Below are 23,224 nucleotides of genomic sequence, written 5' to 3' on the forward strand. Positions count from 1 at the left end.
CCTCTGGGGGGGGATCCCGCTCCCCTGTCCCGGGGTGTCACTGACACCCTGTCCCCACGTCCCTGACACCCCATCACCCCTCCGGGGGGGGATCCTCGTCCCCTGTCCCAGGGTGTCCCTGACGCTCTGTCCCCAAGTGTCGCCATCACCCTGTCACCCACCCTGGGGGGATCCTGCTCCCCTGTCCTGGGATGTTCCCTGACTCCCTGTCCCCATGTCCCCGTGCCCCCAACACCCCGTCACCCCTCCGGGGGGGGATCCTCGTCCCCTGTCCTGGGGTGTCCCTGACGCCCTGTCCCCAAGTGTCCCCAACACCCTGTCACCCGTCCTGGGGGACACCCAGTGCCCTGGGGGGGGCCTGCTCCCCTGACTCCCTGTCCCCATGTCCCCGACACCCCGTCACCCCCTTGGGGGGGATCCTCGTCCCCTGTGTGGGGTGTCCCTGACGCCCTGTCCCCAAGTGTCCCCAACACCCTGTCACCCGTCCTGGGGGACACCCAGTGCCCCGGGGGGATCCTGCTCCCCTGACTCCCTGTCCCCGCACCCCCGACACCCCGTCACCCCCTTGGGGGGGATCCTCGTCCCCTGGGCGGGGTGTCCCTGACGCCGTGTCCCCGTGTCCCCAGAGGAGGTGGAGCTGGAGCTGCGCCTGGCGCGTTTCGAGCAGCTGATGGCGCGTCGCCCGCTGCTGCTCAACAGCGTCCTGCTGCGCCAGAACCCCCACAACGTCCACGAGTGGCACAAGCGCGTCCAGCTCTACCAGGGCCGCCCCGAGCAGGTGGGGACGCGCGGGGACACGGGGTGACGCGGGGGGGGACACACACACACACACACACACGCACGCTCGGAGACGGGGCAGGGCGCGGCTGGGGGTGGGGGCGCTGGGAAGGGGGCTGGGGGGACGCGTGGGGACACGGAGGGGTGTGGGGGGACACGTGGGGACGCGGGTGGCGGGGACACGGGTGGGTGTGAGGGGACGTGTGAGGACACGGGTGGCAGGGGGACATCTGGGGACATGGGGGTGTGGGGGGACACAGGTGTGAGGGGACACGTGGGGACACGGGTGGGTGTGAGGGGACAGGTGGGGACACGGGTGGCAGGGGGACACGGGTGTGAGGGGACACAGGTGGGTGTAAGGGGACACGTGAGGACACAGGTGGCAGGGGGACACGGGTGTGAGGGGACGCGTGGGGACACGGGTGATGGGGACATGGGTGGGTGTGAGGGGACACGGGTGGGCGTGAGGGGACATATGGGGACACGGGTGGCAGGTGACACAGGTGGGTGTGAGGGGACAGGTGGGGACATGGGTGGCAGGGGGACATGGGTGGGAGGGGACGTGTGAGGACACGGGTGGCAGGGGGACATGGGTGGGTGTGAGGGGACGTGTGAGGACACGGGTGGCAGGGGGACATGGGTGGGTGTGAGGGGACGTGTGAGGACACGGGTGGCAGGGGGACATCTGGGGACATGGGGGTGTGGGGGGACACAGGTGTGAGGGGACACGGGTGGGCGTGAGGGGACATATGGGGACACGGGTGGCAGGTGACACGGGTGGGTGTGAGGGGACAGGTGGGGACACGGGTGGCAGGGGGACACGGGTGGGCGTGAGGGGACATGTGAGGACACGGGTGGCAGGGGGACATGGGCGGGTGTGAGGGGACACCTGGGGACATGGGTGGCAGGGGGACACGGGTGTGAGGGGACGCGTGGGGACATGGGTGATGGGGACACTGGTGGGTGTGAGGGGACACGTGGGGACACGGGTGGCAGGGGACACATGGGGACACGGGCAGGCATAGGGGGACACCTGGGGGGACAAGTGGGTGTGAGGGGAGATGTGGGGACACGGGTGGGTGTAAGGGGACGTGTGAGGACATGGGTGGCAGTGGCACACGGGTGTGAGGGGACACGGGTGGGTGTAAGGGGATGCGTGAGGACACGGGTGACGGGGACACAGGCGGGCATAAGGGGACATGTGGGGACACGGGCAGGCATAGGGGGACACCTGGGGACACGAGTGGGTGTGGGGGGACACGTGGGGACACAGGCCATGGGGACATGGGTGGGTGTGAGGGGACACATGGGGACACGGGTGGCAGGGGGACACGGGTGGGTGTAAGGGGACGTGTGAGGACATGGGTGGCAGTGGCACACGGGTGTGAGGGGACACAGGTGGGTGTGAGGGGACGTGTGAGGACACGGGTGACGGGGACACAGGCGGGCATAAGGGGACACGTGGGGACATGGGCAGGCATAGGGGGACCCCTGGGGACACGAGTGGGTGTGGGGGGACACGTGGGGACACGGGTGGCAGGGGGACACGGGTGGGTGTGAGGGGACGTGTGAGGACACGGGTGGCAGGGGGACATCTGGGGACATGGGGGTGTGGGGGGACACAGGTGTGAGGGGACACGTGGGGACACATGGGGACACGGGTGGCAGGGGGACATGGGTGGGCATGAGGGGACATGTGGGGACACAGGTGGCAGGGGGACATGGGTGGGTGTGAGGGGACACGTGGGGACACGGGTGGGTGTGAGGGGACGTGTGAGGACACGGGTGGGTGTAAGGGGACACGTGGGGACACGGACAGGCATAGGGGGACACCTGGGGACACGAGCGGGTGTGGGGGGACATGTGGGGACACGGGTGGCGGTGTGAGGGGATGCCCGGGGACATTGGGGTGCGCAGAGGGGACACCAGAGTGCCCACAGCAGGGACACGTGGGGCCAGCGGGGGGGGGTGTAGGGGGACGAGTGGGGACACCCGGGTGCGCATATGGGGACACACAGGGGGACACCTGGGGACACTGGGGTGGCTGGGGCTCGGGGGGGGGGGGGGGGCACCCGCTTGTCACAGGGGTGGTGACACCTGGGGACATCGGGGTACGCATAAGGGGAGTGCAGGGGGTGGACATGGGGATGCAGGGGGACACGGGGACACACGGGGACACCGGGGTGGACATGGGGACACACGGGGACGCATGGGGACACATGGGGACACATGGGGACATGGGGACACCGGGGTGGACATGGGGGCACACGGGGACACAGGGGGACACTGGGGTGAACACGGGGATGCATGGGGACACACAGGGATGCATGGGGACAGTGGGGGGGACATGGGGACATGGGGACACTGGGGTGGACACGGGGACACATGGGGACAATGGGGTGGGCATGGGGACGCATGGGGACAGTGGGGGGGACATGGGGACAGTGGGGTGGGCATGGGGACACATGGGGACAGCGGGGTGGACATGAGGACACACGGGGACACTGGGGTGGACATGGGGACACCGGGGTAGACATGGGGACGCATGGGGACACCGGGACACTGGGGTGGACATGGGGACGCATGGGGACACCAGGGTGGACAAGGGGATGCATGGGGACACTGGGGTGGACACGGGGACGCATGGGGACAGCAGGGTGGACATGGGGACGCATGGGGACACCAGGGTAAACATGGGGACACCGGGACAGTGGGGTGGACACGGGGACGCATGGGGACAGTGGGGTGGACATGGGGACACATGGGGACACGGGGACAGTGGGGTGGACATGGGGACGCATGGGGACACCGGGGTGGACACGGGGACACATGGGGACAGTGGGGTGGACGTGGGGACGCATGGGGACACAGGGACACTGGGGTGGACACATGGGGACAGTGGGGTGGACATGGGGACACCAGGATGGACATGGGGACACATGGGGACAGTGGGGTGGACATGGGGACACACGGGGACACATGGGGACACTGGGGTGGACATGGGGACGCATGGGGACACCGGGGTGCACACGGGGACGCATGGGGACAGTGGGGTGGACACGGGGACACACGGGGACACATGGGGACACTGGGGTGGACATGGGGACGCATGGGGACACCGGGGTGCACACGGGGACGCATGGGGACAGCGGGGTGGACACGGGGACGCCCTTGGTGTGGACCCTCCAGGGTTACGGGGGGGGACGCGTGGGGACAGTGGGGTGCACACCAGGGAGGGGGGTGTGTGTGTCCCCGGCGGTGTCCCCACGTGTCCCCGTCCCCCCCGGTGTCCCCAGATCATCCACACCTACACGGAGGCCGTCCGCACCGTGGACCCCTTCAAGGCGACGGGGCGTCCCCACGGGCTCTGGGTGGCCTTCGCCCGCTTCTACGAGGACAACGGGCAGCTGGACGACGTGAGCGGGGGGGACCCCCCTGTCCCCTCCACCGGGGACACCCCCAACCCTCACCCTGTCACCCCCCCCACCCCCCAAACCCTCACACCCCGCTGTCCCCCCAGACCCTGATTGCCCCCGATGTCCCCAAACCCCGCCTGTCCCCCTGTGTCCCCCCCAGACCCTGATTGTCCCCGATGTCCCCAAACCCTGCCTGTCCCCCTGTGTCCCCCCCAGACCCTGATTGTCCCCGATGTCCCCAAACCCTGCCTGTCCCCCTGTGTCCCCCCCAGGCCCTGCCTGTCCCCGATGTCCCCAAACCCCGCCTGTCCCCCTGTGTCCCCCCCAGACCCTGATTGTCCCTGATGTCCCCAAACCCTGCCTGTCCCCCTGTGTCCCCCCCAGGCCCTGCCTGTCCCCGATGTCCCCAAACACCGCCTGTCCCCCTGTGTCCCCCCCAGACCCTGATTGTCCCCGATGTCCCCAAACCCCGCCTGTCCCCCTGTGTCCCCCCCAGGACCTGCCTGTCCCCTATGTCCCCAAGCCCTGACTGTCACCCTGTGTCCCCCCAATCCTGACTGTCCCCCTGTGTCCCCAAGCCCTGACTGTCCCCTTGTGTGTCCCCAAGCCCCGAGCGTCCCCGTGTCCCCCCCAAACCCTGACTGTCCCCAACATCCCCTCTAAACCCTGACTGTCCCCCCAGACCCTGATTGTCTCCAATGTCCCCAGACCCTGACTGTCCCCCGATGTCCCCAGACCCTGACTGTCCCCTGTGTCCCCTCAGACCCTGCCTGTCCCCCCCATCCCCCCGACCCTGGCTGTCCCCTGTGTCCCCAAGCCCCGACTGTCCCCTTGTGTGTCCCCAAGCCCCGAGCGTCCCCATGTCCCCTGCAAACCCTGACTGTCCCCAACGTCCCCTCTAAACCCTGCCTGTCCCCCTGTGTCCCCCCAGACCTTGACTGTCACCTGTGTCCCCCCCAGACCCTGATTGTCCCCGATGTCCCCAAGCCCTGCCTGTCTCCTTGTGTCCCCAAGCCCTGACTGTCCCCTGTGTCCCCCCCAGACCCTGATTGTCCCCAATGTCCCCAAGCCCTGACTGTCCCCCTGTGTCCCCCCAGACCCTGCCTGTCCCCAATGTCCCCAGACCCTGACTGTCCCCTGCGTCCCCCCAGACCCTGCCTGTCCCCGATGTCCCCAAGCCCTGACTGTCCCCTGTGTCCCCTCAGACCCTGCCTGTCCCCCCGATCCCCCCGACCCTGACTGTCCCCTGTGTCCCCAAGCCCTGACTGTCCCGTGTCCCCCCCAGACCCTGATTGTCCCCGATGTCCCCAAGCCCTGCCTGTCTCCTTGTGTCCCCAAGCCCTGCCTGTCCCCGTGTCCCCTCTAAACCCTGCCTGTCCCCGATGTCCTCAAACCCTGCCTGTCCCGTGCGTCCCCCCCAGACCCTGCCTGTCCCCCTGCGTCCCCAAGCCCTGACTGTCCCCCGTGTCCCCCCCAGGCCCGCACCATCCTGAGCAAGGCCACGCGGGTGCGGTTCCGGCAGGTGGAGGACCTGGCCGCCGTCTGGTGCGAGTTCGGGGAGATGGAGCTGCGGCACCACAACTACGAGGAGGCGCTGCGCATCCTGCGGGTGCGTGGGGACAGCCCTGTCCCCAGCCGGGGCGCCCGGGGCCCTTCACGCCTTGGCTGGGGTCCCCTCACGGGGCATCTGGGTCCTCTCACAGGGTGGCCGTGTCCCTTCATGGGGCATCTCGGTCCCCTCACGGGGCATCTGGGTCCCTTCACGGGGCATCTGTGTCCCCTCATGGGGCACCTGGGTCCCCTCACGGGGCATCCATGTCCCTTCATGGGGCATCTGTGTCCCCTCATGGGGTGCCCAGGTCCCCTCACAGGGTGTCCGTGTCCCTTCATGGGGCATCCGTGTCCCCTCATGGGGTGCCTGGGTCCCCTCGCAGGACAGCCGTGTCCCCAAAGAGGGCGCCCGGGTCCCTTCACGGCTTGTCTGGGTCCCCTCATGGGGCACCTGGGTCCCCTTACGGAGCATCCATGTCCCCTCATGGGGCGCCCAGGTCCCCTCACAGAGCATCCGTGTCCCTTCATGGGGCATCTGTGTCCCCTCATGGGGTGCCCAGGTCCCCTCACAGGGTGGTCGTGTCCCTTCACGGGGCATCCATATCCCTTCACGGGGCATCCGTGTCCCCTCATGGGGCACCTGGGTCCCCTCACGGAGCATCCGTGTCCCCTCATGGGGCGCCCAGGTCCCCTCACGGGGCGTCTGTGTCCCCTCGTGGGGTGCCCGTGTCCCCTCACAGGACAGCTATGTCCCTTCATGGGGCATCCGTGTCCCCTCACGGGATGCCTGGGTCCCCTCGCAGGGCATCTGTGTCCCCCTCACGGGTCAACTGGGTCCCCAAATGGGACAGCTGGGTCCCCTCCCAGGACGCTGGGTCCCCTTATGGGGCATCTGTGTCCCAAAATGAGGTGTCTGGGTCCCTTCATGGGGCGTCTTTGTCCCCTCAGGGGTGTTTTTGTCCCCCCATGGAGCATCTTTGTCGCCCCATGGGGCTTTTTTGTCCCCTTGTGGGGCGTCTTTGTCCCCCCACGGGGCTTTTTTTGTCCCCTCAGGAGTGTTTTTGTCCCCTCAGGGGTGTTTTTGTCCCCTCATGGGGCGTCTTTGTCCCCCCATGGGGCTTTTTTTGTCCCCTCAGGGGTGTTTTTGTCCCCTCATGGGTGTTTTTATCCCCTCATGGGGCGTCTTTGTCCCCCCACGGGGCTTTTTTTCCCCTCAGGGGTGTTTTTGTCCCCCTATGGGGTGTCCTTGTCCCCCCACGGGGCTTTTTTGTCCCCTCGGGGGTGTTTCTGTCCCCTTGTGGGGCTTTTTTGTCCCCTCGGGGGTGTTTTTGTCCCCTCGTGGGGCTTTTTTGTCCCCCCACGGGGCTTTTTTGTCCCCTCAGGGGTGTTTTTGTCCCCCCACGGGGCGTCTTTGTCCCCTCAGGGGGCGCCTGAATCCCATAATCCCCATTGAGAGGGTGAAAAGGGAGATGGGGGGGGGGGGGGGACGGACACGGACACTGTATGGGGACACGGGTGACACCCCCCCGCTGTGTGTCATGTGTCGTGTGTCCCCCCCCCCCCCGCAGAAAGCCACGGCGCTGCCGGCCAAGAGGGCCGAGTACTTCGACTCCACGGAGCCCGTCCAGAACCGCCTCTACAAGTCCCTCAAGGTCTGGTCCATGTTGGCCGACCTGGAGGAGAGCCTGGGCACCTTCCAGGTGGGTGACGTCCCCCCCCCGGCAGCGTGTCCCCCCCCCCCACCCCACCCTCGGTGTCCCCAACCCCCTGTGGGGTCCCTCCCCGCACCCCCCTCGCCCGTCTTCTGGGGCTGCCCCCCCCACCAGCCTGGGCCTCTTCGCTCCCCAAACCCCCCCCCCATGTCAGCCCCTTGTGTGTCCCCCCCGCTGGCCCCGCTGTCCCCTGGGGGTGTCCCCATCCCCTTCTCCCCCACCCTTGGCACCCCCATGGCCCCTCCGGGGGCCACCGCGTTCCCCTCCCCATGCCCCCAGCATCTTCCCCCCCCCCCAACCCTGTCACCCCGCTGTTCCCTGGGGGTGTCCCCGTCCCCTTCCAACCACCCCTTGTCACCCCGCTCTCCCCTGGGGGTGTCCCCGTCCCCTTCCAACCCCCCCTTGTCACCCCGCTGTCCCCTGGGGGTGTCCCCGTCCCCTTCCACCCCCCCCTTGTCACCCCGCCATCCCCTGGGGGGGCTGGGGGTGGGTGCTGCCCCCCGCTCCTTGTCACCCTGCTGTCCCCTGGGGGTCCCCCCGTCCCCTTCCACCCCCCCTTGTCACCCCGCTGTCCCCTGGGGGTGCCCCCCTCCCCTTCCACCCCCCCCTTGTCACCCCGCCATCCGCTGGGGGGGCTTGGAGTGGGTGCTGACCCCCACCCTTGTCACCCCGCTGTCCCCTTCCACCCCCCCCTTGTCACCCCGCTGTACCCTGGGGGGGCTGGGAGTGGGTGCTGTCCCCCCCTCCTTGTCACCCCGCTGTCCCCTGGGGGGGCCGGGGGGCGTGCTGCCCCCCCCCCGCTGTCCCCTGGGGGTGTCCCTGTCCCCTTCTCCCCCACCCTTGGCACCCCCGTGTCCCCTCTGGGGGCCACCGCGTCCCCTCCCCATGCCCCCAGCACCTTCCCCCCGACCCTGTCACCCCGCTGTCCCTCGGGGGGTGCCGTCCCCGGGTGTGCTGACCCCCCCTGTCCCCCCCCCAGTCCACCAAGGCGGTGTACGACCGCATCCTGGACCTGCGCATCGCCACCCCCCAGATCGTCATCAACTACGGGCTCTTCCTGGAGGAGCACGGCTACTTCGAGGAGAGCTTCAAGGTCGGGGGGGGGTCCCACGGTGGGCAGGGTGCTGGGGACACCCTAGGGACACCCTGGGGACACCCCAGGCTGGGGGGGGCGCTGGGGACACCATGGGGAGGGTGCTGGGGACACCCCGGGCTGGGAGGGGGTGCTGGGGATGCCATGGGAAGGGTGTTGGGGACACCTCGGGGACATCCTGGGCTGCAGAGTGTGTCAGGGACACCACAGAAAGGGTGTTGGGGACACCCCAGGCTGGGGGGGGGTGCTGGGGACACCATGGGAAGGGTGCTGGGGACACCCTGGGGACACTCCGGGGACACCCCGGGCTGGGGGCTGGGGACACCCTGGGGACACCCCGGGGACACCCTGGGCTGGGGGGGGCCGCTGGGGACACCCCGGGGACACCCTGGGTTGGCAGGGGCTGCTGGGGACACCATGGGGACACCCCGGGCTGGGGGGGGTGTTGGGGACACCCTGGGCTCGGGGGGCTGCTGGGGACACCCTGGGGACACTCCGGGGACACCCCGGGCTGGGGGCTGGGGACACCCTGGGGACACCCCGGGGATACCCTGGGCTGGGGCGGGCCGCTGGGGACACCATGGGGACACCCCGGGGACACCCCAGGGACACCCTGGGCTGGGGGGGGCCGCTGGGGGCACCATGGGGACACCCTGGGGACACCCCGGGGACACCCTGGGCTGGGGGGGGCCGCTGGGGACATCATGGGGGCACCCTGGGGACACTCCGGGGACACCCTGGGCTGGGGGGCGCCGCTGGGGCCACCATGGGGCCACCCTGGGGACACCCCGTGGGCTCGGGGGGGCACTGGGGACACCCCGGGGGACACCCCATGGGCTGGGGGGGGGGACGACACTGGGCACCCCCCGGGCTGTGGAGGGTGCTGGGGACACCCCGGGGACCCCGTATCCGGGGGGGGGGGGTGGGGGTGGGGACACCGGGGGGCGCCCCCATCCTGGGCCGAGGGGCCGCCGGTGGCAGGAGAGGACTGGTGGTGGCCCGGGGGAGGGGGGGATGGTGACAGCAGTGGCAGAGGTGGGGGGGGGTGGCAGCGATGGCGGGAGGGGGGTAGGGGGGTGACGGCGTGTGTGTCCCCCCCCCCGTTCCCCCCCTCCCAGGCCTACGAGCGCGGCATCGCGCTGTTCCGCTGGCCCAACGTGGCGGACATCTGGCACACCTACCTCAGCAAGTTCGTCGCCCGCTACGGGGGGCGCAAGCTGGAGCGGGCCCGCGACCTCTTCGAGCAGGCGCTGGACGGCTGCCCCCCAAAATACGCCAAGAGTACGGCCCGGGGCGGGGGGGGATGTGGGGGCGGGCAAGGGGGGCTGGCAAGGCGTCGGGGTGGTTGCGGGGCTGTGGGGTGGTTGTGGGGGTGGGTGTCGGGGTGGTTGTGGGGCTGAGGAGTGGGTGTTGGGGTGGTTGTGGGGCTGGGAGGGCTGTGGGGCTGGCAGGGGTGGGTTTCGGGGTGGTTGTGGGGCTGGCAGGGCTGTGGGGTGGTGGTGGGGGTGGGTGTCGGGGTGGTTGTGGGGCTGGCAGGGCTGTGGGGCGGTCGTGGGGGTGGGTGTCGGGGCAGTTGTGGGGCTGGCAGGGCTGTGGGGCGGTTGTGGGGGTGGGTGTCGGGGTGGTTATGGGGTAGGTGTGGGGCTGGCAGGGGTGGGTGTCGGGGTGGTTGTGGGGCTGGCAGGGCTGTGGGGTGGTGGTGGGGGTGGGTGTCGGGGTGGTTGTGGGGCTGGCGGGGCTGTGGGGTGGTTGTGGGGGTGGGTGTCGGGGTGGTTGTGGGGCTGGCGGGGCTGTGGGGCGGGTGTGGGGCTGGCAGGGGTGGGTGTTGGGGTGGTTGTGGGGCTGGGAGGGCTGTGGGGCGGGTGTGGGGCTGGCAGGGGTAGGTGTCGGGGTGGTTGTGGGGCTGGCAGGGCTGTGGGGTGGGTGTTGGGGTGGTTGTGGGGCTGGGAGGGCTGTGGGGCGGGTGTGGGGCTGGCAGGGGTAGGTGTCGGGGTGGTTGTGGGGCTGGCGGGGCTGTGGGGTGGTGGTGGGGGTGGGTGTCGGGGTGGTTGTGGGGCTGGCGGGGCTGTGGAGATCCCTGGGCACCCCCTGGGCACCCACCAGAGCCCCCAGCCCCCCCTCACCCCCCACCCTGGGTGTCCATGGGGGCTCCCTGTCCCCCCCCAGGCACCCTTGGGGGCACCCCCCTGGCAAGGTGTCCCATGGGGGCTCCCCCCCCCGGTTCCCCCCCCCACTGGGCACCCTTGGGGGCCCCCACCTGGGCAAGGTGTCCCATGGGGGCTCCTCGTCCCGCCCTGGGCACCCACCAGGGCCCCCCCCCCGGGCAAGGTGTCCCATGGGGGCTCCCCATCCCCATCCCCCGCCCCCGCTGGACACCCTTGGGGGCACCCACCCGGGCAGGGTGTCCCATGGGGTCTCCCCCCCCTGGTTCCCCCCCAACTGGGCACCCACCAGGGCCCCCCCCCGGGCAAGGTGTCCCATGGGGGCTCCCCCCCCTGGTTCCCCCCCCCCACTGGACACCCTTGGGGGCCCCCACCCGGGCAGGGTGTCCCATGGGGGCTCTCCATCCCCCCCCCGGGCACCCTTGGGGGCCCCCACCTGGGCAAGGTGTCCCATGGGGGCTCCCCATCCCCATTCCCCCCCCCCGCTGGACACCCTTGGGGGCACCCCCCTGGCAAGGTGTCCCATGGGGGCTCCTCATCCCCCCCGGGCACCCACCAGGGCCCTCCCCCAGGCAGGGTGTCCCATGGGGTCTCCCCCCCCCGGTTCCCCCCCCCACTGGGCACCCTTGGGGGCACCCCCCCCGGGCAAGGTCTCCCATGGGGTCTCCCCCCCCTGGTTCCCCCCCCACTGGGCACCCACTAGGGCCCCCCCCCGGGCAAGGTGTCCCATGGGGGCTCCCCCCGCCCAACTGGACACCCTTGGGGGCCCCCCCCCAGGCAATGTGTCCCATGGGGGCTCCCCCCCCCGGTTCCCCCCCCCACTGGGCACCCTTGGGGGCCCCCACCCGGGCAAGGTCTCCCATGGGGACTCCCCATCCTTGTCCCCGTCCCCATCCCCGCTGGGCACCCTTGGGTGCCCCGAGGTGAGCGGGGGTGGGGGGGGCGGGTGCTGACGGTGTGTGTTGCGGGGGGGGGGGTGTTGTTGCCCCCCGCAGCCATCTACCTGCTGTACGCGCGGCTGGAGGAGGAGTTCGGGCTGGCGCGCCACGCCATGGGGGTGTACGAACGCGCCACCCGCGCCGTCCTGCCCGCCCAGCGCCACGACATGTTCAACATCTACATCAAACGGGCGGCCGAGCTCTACGGCGTCACCCACACCCGCCCCATCTACCAGAAGGCCATCGAGGTGAGGGGGACGGAGGGACGGACGCGGGGACGCGGGGACGCGCAACGCCTGGGGACCTTGGGGACGCCGGCGGGGGGCGGGGGCGGGGGGGGACGCGGGGAGGCTGCGGAGGTGGGGGGGGAATGGATAAGGGGACGCTGTGTGGGTGTGGGGACAAGGGGACACCATGTGGGTGTGGGGACAAGGGGACGCTACATGGGCACGGGGACCTTGGGGACGCTGTGTGGGCGTGGGGACAAGGGGACACCATGTGGGTGTGGGGACAAGGGGACACTACATGGGCATGGGGACACTGTGGGTGTGGGGACTTGGGGACACTGTGTGGGCGTGGGGACAAGGGGACACCATGTGGGTGTGGGGACAAGGGGACACTACATGGGCACGGGGACCTTGGGGACACCGTGTGGGTGTGGGGACAAGGGGACACAACATGGACAAGGGGACACTGTGGGTGTGGGGACTTGGGGACACTGTGTGGGCGTGGGGACAAGGGGACACCATGTGGGTGTGGGGACAAGGGGACACTACATGGGCACGGGGACCTTGGGGACACCGTGTGGGTGTGGGGACAAGGGGACACAACATGGACAAGGGGACACTGTGGGTGTGGGGGCTTGGGGACACTGTGTGGGTGTGGGGACAAGGGGACACTACATGGGCATGGGGACCTCGGGGACACCGTGTGGGTGTGGGGACAAGGGGACACAACATGGACAAGGGGACACTGTGGGTGTGGGGACTTGGGGACACTGTGTGGGTGTGGGGACAAGGGGACACCATGTGGGTGTGGGGACATGGGGACACTACATGGGCACAGGGACCTTGGGGACGCTGTGTGGGCGTGGGGACAAGGGGACACCATGTGGGTGTGGGGACAAGGGGACACCGTGTGGGCACGGGGACAAGGGGACACCGTGTGGGCGTGGGGACAAGGGGACATAACATGGACAAGGGGACACTGTGGGTGTGGGGACTTGGGGACACTGTGTGGGTGTGGGGACAAGGGGACACTACATGGACATGGGGACCTTGGGGACACCGTGTGGGTGTGGGGACAAGGGGACACAACATGGACAAGGGGACACTGTGGGTGTGGGGACTTGGGGACACTGTGGGTGTGGGGACAAGGGGACACCATGTGGGTGTGGGGACAAGGGGACACTACATGGGCACGAGGACCTTGGGGACACCGTGTGGGTGTGGGGACAAGGGGACACAACATGGACAAGGGGACCTTGGGGACACTGTGTGGGTGTGGGGACAAGGGGACACAACATGGACAAGGGGACCTTGGGGACACTGTGTGGGTGTGGGGACAAGGGGACACAACATGGACAAGGGGACACTGTGGGTGTGGGGACTTGGGGACACTGTGTGGGTGTGGGGACAAGGGGACACTACATGGGCACGGGGACCTTGGGGACACTGTGTGGGTGTGGGGACAAGGGGACACCATGTGGGTGTGGGGACAAGGGGACACTACATGGGCACGGGGACCTTGGGGACGCTGTGTGGGCGTGGGGACAAGGGGACACCATGTGGGTGTGGGGACAAGGGGACACTACATGGGCACGGGGACCTTGGGGACACTGTGTGGGCGTGGGGACAAGGGGACACCATGTGGGTGTGGGGACAAGGGGACACTACATGGGCACGGGGACCTTGGGGACACTGTGTGGGCGTGGGGACAAGGGGACACCATGTGGGTGTGGGGACAAGGGGACACAACATGGACAAGGGGACACTGTGGGTGTGGGGACTTGGGGACACTGTGTGGGCGTGGGGACATGGGGACACTACATGGGCACGGGGACCTTGGGGACACTGTGGGTGTGGGGACAAGGGGACACCATGTGGGTGTGGGGACAAGGGGACACCATGTGGGTGTGGGGACAAGGGGACACCGTGTGGGCACGGGGACAAGGGGACACTGTGTGGGCGTGGGGACAAGGGGACATAACATGGACAAGGGGACACTGTGGGTGTGGGGACTTGGGGACACTGTGTGGGTGTGGAGACAAGGGGACACTACATGGGCACGGGGACCTTGGGGACACTGTGGGTGTGGGGACAAGGGGACACTGTGTGGGCATGGGGACCTTGGGGACACCGTGTGGGCATGGGGACAAGGGGACACAACATGGACAAGGGGACACTGTGGGTGTGGGGACTTGGGGACACTGTGTGGACACAGGGACCTTGGGGACACTGTGTGGGTGTGGGGACAAGGGGACACAACATGGACAAGGGGACACTGTGGGTGTGGGGACAAGGGGACACCAGGGGGGTGTGGGGGACAAGGGGACACCACATGGACAAGGGGACACCGTGTGGGTGTGGGGACAAGGGGACACTACGTGGGCACAGGGACCTTGGGGACACCATGTGGGTGTGGGGACAAGGGGACACTGTGGGGATGTGGGGACTTGGGGACGGTACATGGGTGTGGGGACTTGGGGACACTATGTGGGTATGGGGACAAGGGGACACCGTGTGGGTGTGGGGACAAGGGCACACTACAAGGGCATGGGGACCTTGGGGACACTGTGGGTGTGGGGACACCACGTGGGTGTGGGGACCTTGGGGACACTGTGTAGGCATGGGGACAAGGGGACACCATGTGGGTGTGGGGACCTTGGGGACACCGTGTGTGTGTGGGGACCTGGGGACACCGTGTGGGCGTGGGGACAGGGGACACTGGGGATGGTGTGGGGACACGGTGTGGGGATGGGGGACCGGGGACACCGCCTGGGCGTGGGAATGGGGGGAGACCAAGGGGACGTGGGGACCTGGGATGTCCCCTGTGGGCGCTGACGTCCCCTGGGGGTGCTGATGTCCCCAGGGGCTGTGGATGTCCCCATGGGTGCTGATGTCCCCCATGGGTGCTGATGTCCCCCGTGGGTGCTGGTGTCCCCTGGGGTTGAGAACATCCCCCGTGGGTGCCAACGGCCTCCCATGGGTGCCAATGTCCCCTGGGGTTGTTGATGTCCCCCATGGGTGCTGATGTCCTCCCATGGGTGCTGGTGTCCCCCGTGGGTGCCAATGGCCTTCCATGGGTGCTGACATCTCTTGAGGTTGTTGATGTCCCCCCATGGGTGCTGGTGTCCCCTGGGGCCGTGGATGTCCCCCGTGGGTGCAGATGTCCTCCCATGGGTGCTGATGTCCCCTGGGGTTGAGAACGTCCCCCGTGGGTGCCAATGGCCTCCCATGGGTGCTGATGTCCCCTGGGGTTGTTGATGTCCCCCCCATGGGTGCTGGTGTCCCCTGTGGGTGCTGGTGTCCCCTGGGGTTGTTGACGTCCCCCCATGGGTGCTGATGTCCCCCCTGGGTGCCAATGGCCTCCCATGGGTGCCGATGTCCCCTGGGGTTGTTGATGTCCCCCCCATGGGTGCTGGTGTCCCCTGTGGGTGCTGGTGTCCCCTGGGGTTGTTGACGTCCCCCCATGGGTGCTGATGTCCCCCATGGGTGCTGGTGTCCCCCGTGGGTGCCAATGGCCTTCCATGGGTGCTGACATCTCTTGAGGTTGTTGATGTCCCCCCGTGGGTGCTGGTGTCCCCTGGGGTTGAGAACATCCCCCGTGGGTGCTGATGTCCTCCCATGGGTGCTGATGTCCCCTGGGGTTGAGAACATCCCCCGTGGGTGCCAACGGCCTCCCATGGGTGCCGACGTCCCCTGGGGTTGTTGACATCCCCCCATGGGTGCTGATGTCCTCCCATGGGTGCTGATGTCCCCCGTGGGTGCCAATGGCCTTCCATGGGTGCTGACATCTCTTGAGGTTGTTGATGTCCCCCCATGGGTGCTGGTGTCCCCTGGGGCCATGGATGTCCCCCGTGGGTGCAGATGTCCTCCCATGGGTGCCGACGTCCCCTGGGGTTGTTGACGTTCCCCCATGGGTGCTGATGTCCCCCCTGGGTGCCAATGGCCTCCCATGGGTGCCGATGTCCCCTGGGGTTGTTGATGTCCCCCCCATGGGTGCTGGTGTCCCCTGTGGGTGCTGGTGTCCCCTGGGGTTGTTGACGTCCCCCCATGGGTGCTGATGTCCCCCATGGGTGCTGGTGTCCCCCGTGGGTGCCAATGGCCTTCCATGGGTGCTGACATCTCTTGAGGTTGTTGATGTCCCCCCGTGGGTGCTGGTGTCCCCTGGGGCCATGGATGTCCCCCGTGGGTGCAGATGTCCTCCCATGGGTGCCGACGTCCCCTGGGGTTGTTGACGTCCCCCCATGGGTGCTGATGTCCCTCCTGGGTGCCAATGGCCTCCCATGGGTGCTGACATCTCTTGAGGTTGTTGATGTCCCCCGTGGGTGCTGATGTCCTCCCATGGGTGCTGGTGTCCCCTGGGGTTGAGAACGTCCCCTGTGGGGGCCAATGGCCTCCCATGGGTGCCGACGTCCCCTGGGGTTGAGAACATCCCCCATGGGTGCTGATGTCCCCCGTGGGTGCCAACGGCCTCCCATGGGTGCTGACATCTCTTGAGGTTGTTGATGCCCCCCCGTGGGTGCTGGTGTCCCCTGGGGTTGAGAACGTCCCCCGTGGGTGCCAATGGCCTTCCATAGGTGCTGACATCTCTTGAGGTTGTTGATGTCCCCCGTGGGTGCAGATGTCCCCCGTGGGTGCTGGTGTCCCCTGGGGCCGTGGATGTCCCCCGTGGGTGCTGACGTCCCCCGCGGGTGCCGCAGGTGCTGGGTGACGACGCGGCGCGGGAGCTGTGCCTGCGCTTCGCCGACATGGAGTGCAAGCTGGGGGAGGTGGATCGGGCCCGCGCCATCTACACCTACTGCTCCCAGATCTGCGACCCCCGCGTGAGCCCCACGGCCGGGGGGCACCCGGGGGGGCTGGGGGGGGGGGGCTGTCAGTGGGGCAGGAGGGCACCCAGGGGGGTGGGGGTTGAGAATCAGTGGGGCAGGAGGACACCCAGGGGGGTGGGGGGTTGAGAATCAATGGGGCAGGAGGACACCCGGGGGGGGGGGTTGAGAATCAATGGGGCAGGAGGGCACCCAGTGGGGCTGGCGGGGGGGGAGGTTGAGAATCAGTGGGGCAGGAGGACACCCAGGGGGGTGGGGGTTGAGAATCAATGGGGCAGGAGGGCACCCAGTGGGGCTGGCGGGGGGTGGGTTGAGAATCAGTGGGGCAGGAGGACACCCAGGGGGGTGGGGGTTGAGAATCAATGGGGCAGGAGGGCACCCAGTGGGGCTGGCGGCGGGGCAGGTTGAGAATCAGTGGGGCAGGAGGACACCCAGGGGGGTGGGGGGGAGAATCAATGGGGCAGGAGGACACCCAGTGGGGTGGGGGTTGAGAATCAGTGGGGCAGGAGGACACCCAGGGGGGTGGGGGGGAGAATCAATGGGGCAGGAGGGCACCCAGTGGGGCTGGCGGCGGGGCAGGTTGAGAATCAGTGGGGCAGGAGGACACCCAGGGGATATGGGGGGAGAATCAATGGGGCAGGAGGACACCCAGTGGGGCGGGGCTCAATGGGGCAGCGCCAGGGCTGTCCCCAGGGCCACAGGGATGTCCCCAAGGCCAGGGATGTCCCCGGTGCCACATGGGTGTCCAGTGCCAGAGATGTCCCCAAGGCCAGGGATGTTCCCAGCACCAGCGATGTCCCCGGTGCCACATGGGTGTCCTCCACCAAGGATGTCCCCAGGGCCAGAGATGTCCCCGGTGCGACATGGGTGCTCAGTGCTGGGATGTCCCCAAGGCCAGGGATGTCCCCAGTGCCACATGGGTGCCCAGTGCCAGAGATGTCCCCAAGGCCAAGGGTGTCCCCAGGGCCAGAGATGTCCCCGGTGCCACATGGGTGCCCAGTGCTGGGATGTCCCCAGGGCCACATGGGTGTCCTCCACCAAGGATGTCCCCAAGGCCAGGGATGTCCCCAGCACCAGTAATGTCCCCAGGGCCACATGGGTGTCCTCCACCAGGGATGTCCCCAGGGCCAAGGATGTCCCCAGTGCCAGAGATGTCCCTGGTGCGACATGGGTGCTCAGTGCTGGGATGTCCCCAAGGCCAGGGATGTCCCCAGTGCCACATGGGTGCCCAGTGCCAGAGATGTCCCCAAGGCCAAGGGTGTCCCCAGGGCCAGAGATGTCCCCGGTGCCACATGGGTGCCCAGTGCTGGGATGTCCCCAGGGCCGCATGGGTGTCCTCCATCAAGGATGTCCCCAAGGCCAAGGATGTCCCCAGCACCAGTGATGTCCCCAGGGCCACATGGGTGTCCTCCACCAAGGATGTCCCCAAGGCCAGGGATGTCCCCAAGGCCAGAGATGTCCCCAAGGCCAGGGATATCCCCAGGGCCAGTGATGTCCCCAGGGCCACATGGGTGTCCTCCACCAGCGATGTCCCCAAGGCCAGGGATGTCCCCAGTGCCACATGGGTGCCCAGTGCTGGGATGTCCCCAGGGCCACATGGGTGTCCTCCACCAAGGATGTCCCCAAGGCCAGGGATGTCCCTGAGGCCAGAGATGTCCCCAGCGCCGGAGATGTCCCCAAGGCCAGGGATGTCCCCAGCACCAGCGATGTCCCCAGGGCCACATGGGTGTCCTCCACCAGCGATGTCCCCAAGGCCAGGGATGTCCCCAGTGCCACATGGGTGCCCAGTGCCAGAGATGTCCCCAAGGCCAAGGATGTCCCCAAGGCCAAGGGTGTCCCCAGGGCCAGAGATGTCCCCGGTGCCACATGGGTGTCCTCCACCAGGGATGTCCCCAAGGCCAGGGATGTCCCCAAGGCCAGAGATGTCCCCAAGGCCAGGGATGTCCCCAGCACCAGCGATGTCCCCGGTGTCACATGGGTGTCCTCCACCAGCGATGTCCCCAAGGCCAGGGATGTCCCCAGGGCCACATGGGTGTACTCCACCAGCGATGTCCCCAAGGCCAGGGATGTCCCCAGGGCCACATGGGTGTCCTCCACCAGGGATGTCCTCAAGGCCAGGGCCGTCCCCAGGCAGCGCTGCGAGGTGTCCCCTGAGGGTGTTCCCCTGACGGTGTGTGTGTGTGTGTGTGTGTGTCCCGGTGTCCCCGCAGATCACGGCCACCTTCTGGCAGACCTGGAAGGACTTTGAGATCCGTCACGGCAACGAGGACACCATCCGGGAGCTGCTGCGCATCAAGCGCAGTGTCCAGGCCACCTACAACACCCAGGTCAACTTCATGGCCTCCCAGATGCTCAAGGTCTACAGCAACGCCACCGGCACCGGTCAGCGCCGCCCCCGGGCTGGGGGGGCACCCGCGGGGACGGGGGGCACCACCCATGGGCGGGGGGGGGCACCCGTGGGGACGGGGAGCACCCATGGGGACGGGGAGCACCCATGGGGACGGGGAGCATCTGGGAGGGCGGGCATGGGGAGCACCCGTGGGGGTGGGGAGCACCACTCATGGGCGTGGGGGGCACCTGTGAGGACAGGGAGCGGGTGGGGGGGCACCCATGGGGATGGGGAGCGGGGGGGGGGCACCCCCAGGGATGGGGAGCACCACCCATGGGTGTGGGGGGCACCCGTGGGGACGGGGAGCACCCATGGGGGTGGGGAGCACCACCCATGGGCATGGGGGGCACCCGTGGGGACAGGGAGCGGGTGGGGAGCACCGCCAGGGGTGGGGAGCACCCATGGGCGTGGGGGGCACCCATGGACACTGGGGAGCATCTGGGGGGTGGGCATGGGGAGCACCCATGGGTGTGGGGAGCATGTGGGGGGAGGGCATGGGCGTGGGGGGCACCCATGGGGATGGGGAGTGGGTGGGGGGGCAGGCATGGGGATGGGGAGCGGGTGGGGGGCACCCCCAGGGATGGGGAGCACCACCCATGGGCGTGGGGGGCACCCGTGGGGACGGGGAGCACCCATGGGGACGGGGAGCATCTGGGGGGGGCGGGCATGGGGAGCACCCGTGGGGGTGGGGAGCACCACTCATGGGCGTGGGTGGCACCTGTGGGGACAGGGAGCGGGTGGGGAGCACCCCCAGGGATGGGGGGCCACCCATGGGGACAGGGAGCATCTGGGGGGCGCGCATGGGGAGCACCCATGGGCGTGGGGGGCACCCATGGGAACGGGAGTGGGTGGGGGGACGGGCATGGGGATGGGGAGCGGGGGGGGGGGCACCCCCAGGGATGGGGAGCACCACCCATGGGCGTTGGGGGCACCCGTGGGGACAGGGAGCACCCATGGGGATGGGGAGCATCTGGGGGGCGGGCATGGGGAGCACCCGTGGGGGTGGGGAGCATGTGGGGGGCAGGCGTGGGTGTGGGGGGCACCCATGGGGACGGGGAGCATCTGTGGGGCGGGCATGGGGAGCACCCATGGGGGTGGGGAGCACCACCCGTGGGCATGGGGGGCACCGTGGGGACAGGGAGCGGGTGGGGGGCACCCCCAGGGATGGGGAGCACCCATGGGCGTGGGGGGCACCCATGGGGACAGGGAGCAGGTGGGGGGTGGGCAGAGGTGGGGCCACCCAATGGGGACATGGGGCCACCCCGTGTGGGCATGGGGACACGGGGACACCCATGGGCACCCAACGGGGACACGGGGACACCCAACGCAAGAGGGGAGGCCTGGGGACACCTGGTGTGGGCAGGGGGGGGCGACACAGGGACACCCAAGGGGGACATGGGGACACCTAATGTGGGCAGGGGGGGACATGGGGACACCTGTGGGCACCCAAGGGGGACACGGGGACGCCCAATGGGGACATGGGGACACCCAACATGGGCAGGGGACATGGGGACACCCAGTGTGGGCATGGGGAGGACACGGGGACACCCATGGGCACCCAACGGGGACATGGGGACACCCAGTGTGGGCATGGGGAGGACACGGGGACACCCGTGGGCACCCAACGGGGACATGGGGACACCCAATGGGGACATGGGGACACCTAATGTGGGCATGGGGACACGGGGACACCCATGGGCACCCAACGGGGACATGGGGACACCCAACGTGGGCAGGGGGGGACACGGGGATCCCTGTGGGCACCCAACGGGGACATGGGGACACCCAGTGTGGGCATGGGGGGGACATGGGGACACCTGTGGGCACCCAAGGGAGACATGGGGACACCCAAGGGGGAGATGGGGACACCCAGTGTGGGCATGGGGGGGACACCCGTGGGCACCCAACGGGGACACGGGGACGCCCAACGCAAGAGGGGACACCTGGGGACACCCGGCGTGGGGGGGGGGACACGGGACACGGGAGTTTCTCCGGGCCTCCGGGTGGGGGTGGGCGGGGGGACCCTGGGGGGCAGCCCGGGGAGGGGCGGGGCGGGGCGGGGGCGGGGCGGGGCCGCGCCGCGTCCCCCACGTGAGGCGACGTGAGGGTGACGTCGGCCGTCACGTGCCCCCCCGGGGGCCGGCGGCGCGCGGCAGTGTCGGACCTGGCGCCGGGTCAGAGCGGGCTGGACGAGATGAAGCTGCTGGAGCAGCGCGCGGAGCAGCTGGCGGCCGAGGCCCAGCGCGACGGGCCCCCCCGCAAGGACAAGGTCCTCTTCGTCCGGTGGGTGCCCCCCCCCCAACACCCCCAACAATCCCCCAACACACCACCCCAACACCCCTCCAACACACCACCCCAACACCCCCCAACAATCCCCCCAACACCCCCCCAACAATCCCCCAACAATCCCCCCAACACGCCCAACAATCCCCCCAACACCCCCCCCCAACACCCCCCCCCAACACCCCCCCCCCCAACACACCACCCCAACACCCCCCCCAACACCCCCCCCCAACACCCCCCCCAACACCCCCCCCCCAACACACCACCCCAACACCCCCCCCAACATCCCCCCCAACACCCCCCCCAACACCCCTCCCAACATCCCCCCCCAAAACCCCCTCAACACCCCCCCCCAACACACCCCCCCAACACCCCCCCCAACAATCCCCCCAACACCCCCCCCAACAATCCCCCCAACAATCCCCTCAACACCCCCCCCAACAATCCCCCCAACACCCCCCCCAACAATCCCCCCAACAATCCCCTCAACACCCCCCCCAACAATCCCCCCAACAATCCCCCCAACAATCCCCCCAACAATCCCCCCAACACCCCCCCAACACCCCCCCAACAATCCCCCCAACACCCCCCCAACACCCCCCCAACAATCCCCCCAACACCCCCCCCAACAATCCCCCCAACAACAATCCCCTCAACACCCCCCCAACAATCCCCCCAACACCCCCCAACACCCCCCCCAACACCCCCCCCAACACCCCCCCCCCCAACACACCACCCCAACACCCCCCCCAACATCCCCCCCAACACCCCCCCCAACCCCCCCCCAACATCCCCCCAACACCACCCCAACATCCCCCCCAACACCCCCCCAACAATCCCCTCAACACCCCCTCAACACCCTTCCCAACACCCCCCCCCCACCCCCCCCCAACACTCCCCACCAACACCCCCTCAACACCCCTCCCAACACCCCCCCAACAATCCCCTCAACACCCCCCCCAACACCCCCCCCAAAACCCCTCCCAACACCCCCCAACACCCCCCCCACACCCCCCCCAACACCCCCTTCCAACACCCCCCAACACCCCCCCAACAATCCCCTCAACACCCCCCTCCAACACCCCCCCCAACACACCCCCCAACCCCCCCAACACCCCCCCCCAACACCCCCCCCAACAACCCCCCACACACCCCCAACACCCCCTCAACACCCCCTCCCCCCCCGTGGGTGCCCGTCTCTGTCCCGCCCCCCCCCATGGGTGACCCCCCCCATCTCCCCACCGTGGGTGCCCCCCCCCGACCCCCCTCCACGGGTGACCCCCTCCATGGGTGCCCACCCCCTATGGGTGCTTCCCCCTTCCCCCCCCCGCCCCCGTTACCCCCCCCCGCGGGTGCCCCCCCCCCCCGTTACCCCCCCCCCGCGGGTGCCCCCCCGTGCTGACGGGCGCAGGGCGGAGGCCCCCCGGGAGGCCGTGGCCGCCCTGTCCCAGCAGGGGAACCCCGAGGAGATCGACCTGGGCGACGAGGACGAGCCCGAGCCCGACGGTGCGGGGGGGACACGGGGGGGGGACACGGGGGGGCGGGACACGGGGGGGACACATGGGGACGGACACGGAGCGGGGGACAGATGGGGGGAGGGGGGGAATAGGGACACGGGGACGAGGGGGGGGGGGACACAGATTGGGTGGGTGGGGAATAACATGGGGGGGACACGGGGCGGGGGGGGACGGGGGGGGACACGGGCAGGGGGACAGATGGGGTGGGGGAGGAATGGGGACACGGGGACGGGGGGGACACGGGGGGGGACAAATTGGGGTGGGGGGGAGGAATATGGACACGGGGGGGGGGACAGATCGGGGGGGGACAAATTGGGGACACGGGGGGGGAGACGG

General features: G+C 69.1%; 1 protein-coding gene across 1 annotated transcript; it reads left to right on the plus strand.

The window, feature by feature from the left end:
* Positions 1–604: 604 nt before the first annotated feature.
* LOC134509143 (pre-mRNA-splicing factor SYF1-like) lies at positions 605–22,879 on the plus strand (the record flags this gene model as incomplete). The annotated part of the gene is made up of 11 exons (XM_063321624.1): positions 605–778; positions 4,074–4,193; positions 5,671–5,802; positions 7,313–7,444; positions 8,436–8,549; positions 9,668–9,830; positions 11,707–11,897; positions 16,574–16,696; positions 18,910–19,081; positions 21,245–21,371; positions 22,783–22,879. Coding segments are annotated over 11 exons (1,545 nt in total), but the record flags the coding sequence as incomplete, so codon positions are not given.
* Positions 22,880–23,224: the final 345 nt, after the last annotated feature.

The sequence above is a fragment of the Chroicocephalus ridibundus genome, unplaced genomic scaffold (genome assembly GCF_963924245.1).
Source record: "Chroicocephalus ridibundus unplaced genomic scaffold, bChrRid1.1 SCAFFOLD_710, whole genome shotgun sequence".
In the NCBI taxonomy this organism is placed as follows: domain Eukaryota; kingdom Metazoa; phylum Chordata; class Aves; order Charadriiformes; family Laridae; genus Chroicocephalus; species Chroicocephalus ridibundus.